The sequence below is a fragment of the Parasteatoda tepidariorum genome, chromosome 1 (genome assembly GCF_043381705.1).
Source record: "Parasteatoda tepidariorum isolate YZ-2023 chromosome 1, CAS_Ptep_4.0, whole genome shotgun sequence".
NCBI lineage: Eukaryota > Metazoa > Arthropoda > Arachnida > Araneae > Theridiidae > Parasteatoda > Parasteatoda tepidariorum.
In genome coordinates, this window is record NC_092204.1 from 30,924,441 (window position 1) to 30,936,518 (window position 12,078).

General features: G+C 29.6%; 1 protein-coding gene across 1 annotated transcript in view; it reads right to left on the reverse strand.

Annotated features, from left to right (window-relative positions):
• Nucleotides 1-473: 473 nt before the first annotated feature.
• Nucleotides 474-12,078, reverse strand: part of LOC122272709 (O-acyltransferase like protein-like) — a 15,352-nt gene continuing 3,747 nt past the window's right edge. Inside the window, exons 3-4 of the mRNA XM_043056647.2 lie at nucleotides 5,655-5,797; nucleotides 474-2,125 (exon numbers count right to left, since the gene is read on the reverse strand). Of these exons, the coding sequence (XP_042912581.1) occupies nucleotides 1,949-2,125; nucleotides 5,655-5,797 (320 nt within the window). The 3' untranslated portion in view covers nucleotides 474-1,948. The remainder of the gene's footprint in view (nucleotides 2,126-5,654; nucleotides 5,798-12,078) is intronic.

The following is a 12,078-nucleotide window of genomic DNA, read 5'->3' on the forward strand; positions in this document are numbered from 1 at the left end:
AGTAACTTCGATTTATTTAAATCAGATAGACATTTTATTTAATAGCGTTTGATATCGGGAAAAAATAGTTGATATTTAAAGCAGCGTTATGAAGGAAAAGTACATTGTATTTCAATCGAAGGCGAGTAGGTTTTAATACTGGTCGTCCATTTCTGAAAAAAAGTGAAGAAATCTTGTGTGAAAAAAATGCCCCAGCTCTATTAAAAGTAGATTTTTTAGTATCCTTAAATTTGATTTTACGACTGTCATTAAGTAACGCGAAGAAATGAGTAAATAATAAGAAATGAATAACAAAGTGTATTATTTTATGTTCTATTGTTTATTTCTAACAGTACTTTATACAAATACATTATTAAATAAAACATATTTTTTTCTATTTTTCATGCTATAATGCCTGGGTGTTTATTCTTCCCTAATTATATGTTTCTGTTACTTATACAGTCTTTATAAAAAAAATTTTACTTAGAAGGGGAAGATCCATCATTACTATGTCAAAAATGAGAAGGGGTGTGATTTATAACATAACATTATGCAACTTTGTTTTTTTTTTTTCTTCTTGAAAAGGGGACTAGCTTTCATTGTTTTTTCTTTTGCACCTGTCTATCGATACATTCACCAACAAGAAGTAAAATAAAATAGTTGAATGTAGATTTAAAATTTTTTGAAAGTTCGAATGAAAGTTATCTATTAGGAGCATCATTATCCCTGGAAAGTGCTGGGTATCAGAGCTTGTCCTAACTGTGAGTTTTAATATTAAGTAAAGAAATTAATGGGTTCTACTAAGATTATCAGGGCAGAAAAATGCTGAAAATTGAATTTTTTCACTATTTGATAAAGCATAACTCTGAAACGCAACAATGCTCCATGAAACGAGTGGATGTCCATAATTAAGCAGCGATACATTAATGATATGATAAAACAAAATTTTAGGGTGTTTTTATTTTAGGTAAATCCCTTAAAACATACTTTTTTTTAACTTTTAAAAAAATGACCTTGAAGTTCTACAGGGGAAGGAGCATATTTTAGGAGCTCAAATGTGACAGTATTTATTTTTCATAACCTACTTCAATATATATAAAAAAATCAATAAATAAAAGAACATCGGAAATATTTTAGCTTAATTATCTGCGTCGATATTAATATTCAGTTCTGTGCATAATTTCGTAGTGTAGTTTTCTAGTATAAAGTCATAATTAAAAAAATAGCTACTGTCTATTAGAAATATTTATAATGACTAGAAATCGTTCGTAAACTTAAAAAACTATGCATACTCTATTTTAAGTTTTGTTATCCCTGTTTATTAAACAAAAGTATGATTATTGTTTACATAAATAAGTTTAGTACTGAATTGATTACAACATCATCAGAGATGCCAACTGCTCCGGACACGCCAAAATAATTAAAAAACGGTAAATAACTACCAAGTAAATTTTGGAAATATTTGACTACTTTTGCTTGCTTTTCCAGATGCATAGAATTGCTGAACTACCACTTAAAAATATGCATTTGCTGTTCGGAGCAAGTTGGCATCTCTGCATCATTAACTTAAATTATGACATAAAAAGAATTGTTTTTTTCTTCTTTTTATCGAAAATCTCTCAGGATTCTTAACAATAAATACATCTGAAGAAAAGGAATTAATTTTCCTCACCTGATCTGGAGCATAGGTGGAATATAAAACGTTATGAATTCCATATTTGCAATGTTTCAAAACAATTAATTGATATCTGCTCATTACTATGCATTAAAATTTGGATATTTTTTTCTTAATCTTAACTTTTTAAAATTTTTTTATTAATTAAACAGCTTGTGATTGACAGCATAGGAATGGTTAAAACAGTTTGGAAATTACCAATGGATTTAAGACAGCATGAATGAAAAACTGACACACACTTCTCAATGAAGACGTCTTTAAAAATAAGTCATTCATATTCACAGAGTTCAATATTCACACAGCATTCATATATATAGCAGTTCCATTCGCTATATTGACCGGCATAATTTTTTTTCTCAGCTTTCCATCAGAAAATGCTTTATGTAATGCCATTAAAGGCGATTCGAAGATTAAACCTAGCACCAAAGCTGTCAGGAAGCTGAGGAACATATTATTGAGAAATATGAAGATCTGGAAAGCAGACAAAATAAGAATAGTTAAATATGATATACAAGATTCGGAGAAAAAAAAGAAACACTAACTGTAAGTAAACAATTTTTCTTTCAGCAGTAAATGTTTGGGAAGATATTAAATGGCAAAATTGTTGTCACAGTTTGAAAAATCATGCTTGAAGCTTTCAGAAGTAGGATCCATTTTACTCCTATAAAAGTTGCATCAACCTACATTAGGGTAGGTAGTTAAAAACTTATTTTCTTTTTTTATACCACTAAAATTAAAAAAGCATTCTACTATAAATGTTGCAATCCCGTAAATTTTTTTTTATAAAATTGCTAATATTAAAGCTAATAAGTAGTTATTAACTTCCTCTTTCAAGTCCTAAGCTTTCGTTACCTTCCCAAATGCGATAAAATCGTTAATTTGGCGAATAAAAATGTGTTTTGACGAATAATTTTTCCACTGCACTGGAAAGAAAAAAATATATTTAACTCGATCCTCGAAATTACGTCCAAATGAATTTTTCTAAACAAATCCGAAATTTTTATTCAATTACAGTAATTTTCTGTATCGTTGATACATTTACAGTACGATTACAGTAGTTGGTACGATTACAGTGATTGATACGATTACAGTAATTTTCGGTATTGATGCATAAACGATTAGATTTGGGTGTAAATAATATACGCCAGAAACAAACAACCGAAAAACAGTTTTCTATGGGGAAAAAATTAATCATAAAATATTGAAATGAAGATTCGTATTTGGTTAAGACTTTTGACAGTTGTCGAATTTACAGGCTAATAATTTGAAATCCTTAGCTCGGGCCCTGTTCCTTGAATTTTGATTGATTCGAATTTTATATGGGTGAATCAGGCATCATTATTAAAAGATTCAAGCAGTTCAAAAAGCTTCAAATTATCATATGAAATGCAACATTATTGTACTCATATCGGGGTGAAACCTCTAAAGAGTAGGCGTTATTATACTCTTTCTGCAAGTTTTACTATTTAATTCGCTATCAATTTATTAAAATTTTTGTAGAACGGAGAACAGTTTTCATCCCTGAAGTAAAGCCATGTTGGCCTCTTTAAACTTGGCAAAAGTAACCGAAAATCTGCACATTTTAGTTTGTAGTAGGGTAAACTAACCAGTGAAGGAACACTTAAGCTTCGCTTGCCTTTTAAAAAATCATATTAATTTCAAAATTCGTAATTTTAGTTAAATGACAGTGTCAACATATTTGTTACTAATTGCAAATTATGTAAAAAAATTGTTTAGAACTTACACAATATTGTTTTAAAGTTTTGGAGGTTCAAATAACAAGTAGTAAGAAGACCCAGTGAAGGAACAGCTTTTACCAGTGAATGAACACCCAGTAAAGGAACACTTAATTTTGGTTTTTTTTTAATGCTCTTTTTGAATTTATAAGCCATACAAATATTTAAAAACAAGCCTATTCTTGAAATTATAACATATAAATACTTGGAAAATGTTAACTTTTTTTTGTAATCATGAATTGAAAATTAAAGTGTCAACATATTAACACATACTGTTCATTCACTGGGAAATCTATGCCCAGTAAAGGAACATGCCTGTTCCCTCACTGGTTAGAAGTTGTTTTTCGTATTTTTAACATACTTTTGATGCGGAACATCACTAAAGGTACAAGAAAATTAAAGTTTATCTTTTATTTTCATTAACTTAGAAAAAAAACCAGTAAAGGAACACTTGTTCCTTCACTGGTTTTTCATCGTTTGGTGATCCAGTGAATAAACACCCCCTTATCTCAGTACTTTATTATGCTATGATGCTTAAAAAAAATAAAACGTAACTTCAATAACTATATTTTGAATTCTCTTTTTCACAGTGAGAAAAATAAAACTATTACATGCAATTAATTCCACTTCAAACATATAAATACAAACACTCACCTTATAATTTTTTCAAAGAAACAAGGTGTTGCAGAGATAATAACAAATTCAAAAATTTTTCCAGAGAAGTCTATTTGACCAGGTAATCCAAAACATTGCTAGATGACTTCCTATTGTTTGGCAGTAAGCTATTGTTACCAATCAATCGAAAGAAAAACTTTCAAATTCTTATTTTTAATCAATATATATGAAATGTTCCTTCACTGGATAGTGTTCCTTCACTGTTGGTTTACCCTACTCAACCATTTTTTAAAATATTTTGTCGACTTCGGATCAGTTGGCATCTCTGTTGGTCGATGTAAATTTTAAAAAGGTAAAAAGGACCCCACTTCTAAAAGCTCCAGGCATGACAGCATGATCTTTCAAACTGTGTCAACAGTTTTGCAACAGTTTAAAATCTTCCACAACATTTACATCTAAAAGAATGATTGTTTACATAGAGTTAATATAGAAGTCTTTCTATATTTTTGTCCTACCCCTAGCACTAACACTTTTCAAAATGCGAGTCGAAACACAAAAATAGCATTACAACTCACTAAAGTGCTATAAATTAAGCTTTTAACTTCTTATGCTCATTTTATTCAATACAAATCATTTTGATTAAAAATGACATTATTTCTAAAAACTTATTTCAAATTGTGCCAACAGTTTTACCACACCAAATCTTACAAAACATTCGCTTCTAAAAGAAAGATTATTTACATAGAGTTTTTCCATTACTTTGTACAATTAGTAAAACTTTTTGATCTTGCTACTTTGATTTCAGAAATATAGTTACTAAAACTAAAGAAGTGTTGTAGATACATAAAATATTTTTCTAGTAGTATCAATTAAATGTAATGCATTAAAATTTTAATTAATCAGAATTAAAAGAATTTATTCTACCACTAATTATAAACTGTTAAAATAGGTGTAAAGAGCATCTACTACATTTAATTGTATCATATTCGAGTTATTGCAATTTTGTAATGAAGCGGAGACAGCGTACAAGAGCAAAGCATTCAACAGAAGGAAAAACTTAGCTATCTTCTTAAGATTTAGTAAAACAGGGTTCCCAGGGTCTGAAATTTTTTTTAAGTCGTAGAAAAAGTGAGATATATCTAGATGTTTTAAGAGATCAATAAATATTTAATTTAAGTGGAAATATATAAGGGTGCGAAAAATAACTGTGATATTATTTCGTAATTCACAAATAAAAAATACATTTATGCATTTTTTAATAATCTTGAAAAATCTTTGCTACCACTCATTTATTTTTTTAAGGTGTGGAGAAAACTGCAAATGGTTTATAAGAAATTCAATTTGTTTCATGAGTTTCTGATTTTTTTTTCACTACTATTGAGAAAAATAAATTAACGATAACAGCAATTGTTGGAGAGTATGTAGTTATGAAAGCTATGATTTAATACATTTTGATTTTTCCAGGTCGTAGCACCCTTATGATATAAGATATTACTTTAACCATATAGTAAAAGGAATTGGAAAATTAGATGAATCCCAAATAGATAGTTTCTATATTTGGGAGGATATTGTATTTTAGGAACTCTATTTATCATATTTTTTTTTAAAGATTTCGTTTATTTAATGGTCTTTTTTGAACAAGATCTTACCATAGTCCGATGTCCGAACTGCATTGACTGCCTTATGGACCCGGTATAAATATACATTAGACCATGATGAATGAGGTACACCATGTAGCTCAATCTTGCGAATGGTACAAAGCCTTCCCAACTCAGAATACTATTGATGATTCCTGAAAAGTAAAAACGATTATTACATCTTGAGTAATAATCGCTTCATCTTGAGATACATCTTTACCTAGCTTTTTTTTTAAGCAAACAGTTCTATTTTTCGAAAAATACTTGAAAGCGCCATCACAAAAGGCTCATTGTTAGCATTTACATACCTGCCAATTTTTAATCCTTTCGAGGTTGATTTGTTAGCATTTACATACCTGCCAACTCTTAATCCTTTCGAGGTTGATTTTTCCCAATGGTAGAAAAATGGAAATTGAATTAAGATTTTAGACAGAAAAAAACTCTGATTTTGAAAACTCTTAAACAGACATCCATATATTAGTATTACATATTAATGCGTATGCTTTATTTTTTTAGGAATGCTGGTAGACAGAAACATGAAAAATTAAGTTTTTAAATGTAAGGATAGCATACATTTGCTACCACTTTAAATAAAAATATAAAATTTCGCGCAAAAGGCGTGTGAAAGTTGGCAGGTATGCATTTTTTTTATATGAGAATAATATAGTGATGCGCGTAAAACAAACGAATCGATATTTTAGTCAACTCTTTTTTGTGAATCGATTCATCAAATTCGTTTTTTAAAAAGAATCGTTTGTTTTTTTCTTTATGTCAATATTTGGTATTCTACGCTGTATCAGCTTATTCAGAGTTAGTATTTATACTTGTTAAACATCCGCATATGCATTTTCTATAGCATTTCGTTTATACAATTGGTGCATGCTAAAATTCCAACGCAGTCGAATAGACACAGGTCCATTCTCACTTCATGATCATATAAACGACAATCTGATTGGTTGAAAATATTTACATGTGAAAAACTTGCCAATAAGGTACTCGTATGTATGAGATTTTTCACAAGCGGAAAATCGCATCCAATAAGAATGGCCCAGATGTCAATGTTAGCGCACCACCGGTCTCGAGAGGTGATTAATAAAGCGGACTCATTTGAAGAATGAAGGGAATTGAAAATGTTATTAATGCAATACGTACTGCATTCTGATGCAGTGAAAAGTGTGCATTACTGTATTTTTTTTCTTTTCATTTACGAAATTAATTAACTCTATTGATAAACAGCAATTTGAAAATGGCAACAACAACTGAAAAGCTGTCTTCTACAGTTTCGGTTCTTCCTTCCAAATAAAAAGAAATTAAAACTGTAAAGCCCAGATATTACTTTTCAGTACTTTAGTATTAAAGAACGTATTTTTTCATAAGTAAGGTTAACTTTCAATTTATAAATTTCAGAAAAAGTGAAGCAAAGCAAAGTTTTATGTTATCGTTTATACTATGCCAAGAAAACAAGCGAGAGCTATAGAAAATGAAACCGTTGCGCTGATTGGGTAATAAACTGAAATATGAATGCAAATCTCTGATTGGATGAAAATGAGTTGAAAGGGAGAAAGAGAAGAGTTACAGGGGTTCCACGAGTTAGTATTTTTTATAGCCAGTGATGAGTTTCAAAACCTCAGATTATATTTAGATACAATCTATAATTAATTTAACATTTCGGTTGCCTTTATGAAATTAATTCTGAGAAAATGCCAATAAAATAGAAATGTCCTTTTTTAAAAGAAAATATAATATTTCTAATAACAATATAATGAATTAATTATGAAAAGGACAGGCATTCATAAAATATTGTATTAGTATTCCTCATCACGCTTTTCCGATCAAAATAATTATCTTCTTTCATAAANAGAGTATTGTGAACAAATATAGATAATTTTCATAATGATTTCATTCAAGTTATTTAAGGGGACACTTCACGATGAAAAACTCAAAAATCGACCAAATAATCGATTTTTCAATTTTGATCCTAAAAAATAATATATGCACCAGGCTTCAATTTAAAAAAAAATTTTGAAAAATAATCATTTTTTGCAAAGTTATAAGCATTTGAATGCTTGTAAACATGGTGCCACGCCCACTTCAGTACCTGTCAAAAATGTAAATATCGTCTGCACGATCATTCTACAAGAGAAGGGTTCGATTCTTGTGTGTAAATGCTTGGTGCTACTTAGTAAGCCTCATATTTTTTACATTTGTATTGAATTTGAACCTGGCAATAATTATTTAACTTCAACTTTGACTGACAATCGACTTTTGTTTACAACGTTGTTTTGCTTACATTCTATTTAGAACCTTTACAAACTTAAAACAACAGTTCTTTTCAGAACTAATACTCTATATTCTTTTTAAATATTCTGATAAACATAGAATTACCATCTTTTTATATAATTTTAATTATATTTGTTTATTTCCTGAACAATGCATAGCATTAGTTCTCGTTGGAGAAAGCCGAAAAGGAGGCGAACTAAAGCTGATAAAGCAAGAAGTGAGGCTTTCAAAGCTAAATCTTCATCGGTTCCAGTTTCAGATTTATCTGAAACAAACAATCAGATAGCTGAAACCACAAGTGAAAATGAAAATAGTGTCTCTTCATCCTCAGTAAACGTCTGTTCATCTGATTCCCAACATGAGAGTACTTCCCAAGGTTCAAGTAATGATTATATAATCATCAGTAAATCTTCTTTTGCACCATTACTTCGTAATCTTTCTTGTGATGAATTTGGGACAGGTTGTCTGGATGTTCGTTCTCTTGACTCTTTTGGATATGCTGTCAAATTAGAAGTATATTGTAAGTCCTGCTCCAGAAGTTTTGGTTCTTCATTTTCAAGCCATCGAAAACCATACAGCAGAAAGTTTGATGTAAACCGTCAAATGGTAAAGTCATTTCTTTACTTTGGTAAGGGTCACGCTTCAATGGAAGCATTTTCCATGAACATGGGTGTTGCCAATATGAACTCTACAACTTTTTCTAAATGCCTCAAGGAATTAAGCAAAGAAAATGAACATTTCAAAAAAGACTGTGTTGAATTTATCACAAGAAACAGTGCGAAAAGCTCACATGAGTTCTGATACCAATATAACGATCGATAATGTAGCAGTGCGGGACATAACAGTTACTTATGATGGCACCTGGCACAAGCGAGGCCATACCTCCAACTATGGCATTGGCATTGCGATAGACTCGTTGACTAATTTAGTCTTGGACTACGAGATATTGTCAAAATATTGTGCAGACTGTGTAACCGCAGCTCGAGATTTAGGAGCAGAGAGTCCAGAGTACTCGATTTGGTATGAAGGCCACAAATCTTTGTGCCAAAAAAATTTTGAGGGACCTTCAGGAAACATGGAGGTTGCCGCAGCTATGGCAATTTGGAAGCGCTCTGTGAGCTTCAGTGGAATGCGCTACTCAACAATGCTGAGCGATGGAGATTCTAAGACATTTACTTCTCTAAATGAAGCTAAAGTTTATGGTCCTGATTGCATTATTGAGAAAGAGGAGTGCCTCAACCATGTTTCAAAAAGGTTAGGCACTGGTTTGAAAAATAAAGTTAAGGAGTGGAGTATAAAAGGCGTAACACTCGGTGGTCGAAAGCTTGGTAGCCTAACTGAACAAACGATTAAAAAACTACAAAATTATTATCGTAAGGCTATCAAAGAAAATATACCAAACATCGATTCCATGAAGACTGCAGTGTTTGCATCCTTATATCACTGTATGTCCACTGATCGAAACCCCTAACATAATAAGTGCCCCAAAGGGGATGACTCGTGGTGTTTCTTCCAAAGGGCTTTAGCTCAAGCCGTAAAACCACAAAGCCATAAATTAATGAAAACTAAATTATCAGAAGAGGTGGTAGAGAAAATCCTCCCCGTTTATCAGCGTCTTGCATCAACCGATCTTTTGAGTCGTTGCGTGTCGGCAAAGACACAAAACGCAAACGAGAGCCTCCATAGTGTAATATGGAGCAAGTGTCCCAAGGAGGTTTTCGTTTCGAGAAAAAGACTTGATTATGCTGTTTCACTAGCTATAAGTGAATACAATTTTGGGTGTGAGAAAACTTTGGCGATTCGTAATGGAAAATTAAGTCCTGTGGTTTTGAAGAATGCTAAGGTTCGTGACAATAAAAGGGCATCTCAAAGAAAGAGAAAATCTTCGCAAACATATAAAAATCATTGTCGAGAAAAAAAATTTAAGCAAACGCAGAAAAAAAACACAAAATCTACTTATAAGGCTGGTGCATTTTGACATTTTGCATACATAATGAAAAATGTGGACTGTATCATAATTTATGCTTTTTAACACATTTTATAATATTATTTATGTGTTATTTCATGTTATAAAAATAATTTTCACAAGTAACATGAGTCTCAAGTAGTAACTTGTAATATTTGAAAACAGATTTTTTGTTTATTTTGAAATATATGTATTATGCTGATTTGCCAAGTTTAGGAAAAACTTTCATTTAATTAATCATTGCTCGAGAATTTTCTGACGAAAATTCCACAAATTTTTTGTTCAATTTTTAAAAAAGCTTGTTTATTATTTTTGAACACTAAAGTAACTATACACATCTAAAAATTATGATATGAAGAAGTATATGATAACAGAGTTGATGTTTTGTTACTGCGATGCTTTGATGTCTTTTATAATTATCGAGCATAGAAGACTGTATAATAATAATAATATAATTGCATTCATTAAATATTTTTGTTTTATAATTAGAGATTTACCTAATAATTGTTTCATAAAATTTTTATTGAGTTGGGTGAAAAGATATGTTTTGAAGACTGAATTTGTGCATTATGAGGCACAAATTTTATGTTATGTACATTATTTCTATTGACACATTTTTTATATAATTAACACAAAATTTAAATAAATCTTTGCATACCTCTTTAAAACAGTTTTTATTTCCATTCTATGCTTCTAAAATTCATATATATCTCACTAAATTCTTCAAAATTCATTTTAATCTTTAAAATCTGTTTTTCTCTATGATGTGTTTTACGATAATTTTCAGACTTCAAAATGTTCCTTGCGCATGAATTTTTATCAAATCTTGTTCATTCTTTTTTAAAAATTATCAGTGAAATGTGCCGAATAAAAATGGATGTGATAGAATATTGTATTTTAGTTAAAAAGTTTTTAAAACTTCTTTAAAAATTTTTTTAAAATTTGAAATTTAAAATTTTTTTAAGGTCTTTTCATTTTTATTTGCTAAGAATTAAATATTTACTTGTCCAATTACATCCAATTTTATTTATATGTATATAAACTGTACTAGAGTTAAGTTTCGAACAAATATGTTGAAAACTGGTGCGCGTGTTACATTTCGAAGTTTTGATATTTATCGGGTAATTAAATTACAAAATTATTCATATATCTTGAACTAATTAATATTTTTGCTTCAAAATTGGAAAATATCATCCTACTTACATAATAGAAAATCTGTGAAAATTTCATTAAAATCGGTTGATATTTAAAAAAAATTATTTTGAAACTGAAGTGTCCCCTTAAAGGATTAAGAAGTTTACATCACGTGTACCAACAAAAATCTTCATATTTTTTTCATATTGACACTCAAACCTGTCGATATCAAACTTATACTAAATCTAATGAAATCAACTATACAATTCTAAATAGCAATTTATTCTTTTTTTAATTCATCTTTTACAAGGTTTAATATTTTGATATGTAGATCAAGTTTTTTTTCTTTTTTAATGTCTCTCATGTAAAACTTGAGCATGTCGGCAAAGCTGTCATCTTCATTTTGCTCTAAGCAGAATTTTTTTAAAAGTTGATCAGTGGTATCAATCCCATTTAGAATGATATCATTCCTCCTTTTCCTTTTTTTCCTTGAAGTAAGGAAGCTCTCATCATGATTTTTAGATGTACCTGGAGTACCTGTAATAAAAAAATTTATTAAAAATTAATGCCATTAACTTTGTTTTTCAAAATTATGCATTAGCTCATCTTTGTTAGATTGATTATGATCAGTGCCTGATTAAGCGTACTCGGGGGCCCTAGGCCATTCAAATTTTTGGGGCCTTTAGATTAAATTTTTTTCTATCGTATATTTTTTATTTACTCAAATATAAAAGTATTTATACATCTTTTCATGTAAGAAAGCATATTTAAAATTAAAATAAATAATAATAAATTAAATTTTACTTTATTTTGTTAAATAAGAACTAAAAAATAATCATAACATTTTGAAAAAATTTAATTACATTTTGAAACTCGCTGCTTCTTGTTTAAAAAAATCTCAGCTCACTATAGTATTGCCTTCAATTTTTTCGAGCGCAAATCAAAATGACAAATTTGAACTTAAAAAACATTGATAAATTTTATAATACATAGACTATAATAATACTTATAAATAACTAAAATAAGTAATAAATAAATATGATTAACACTATGTAA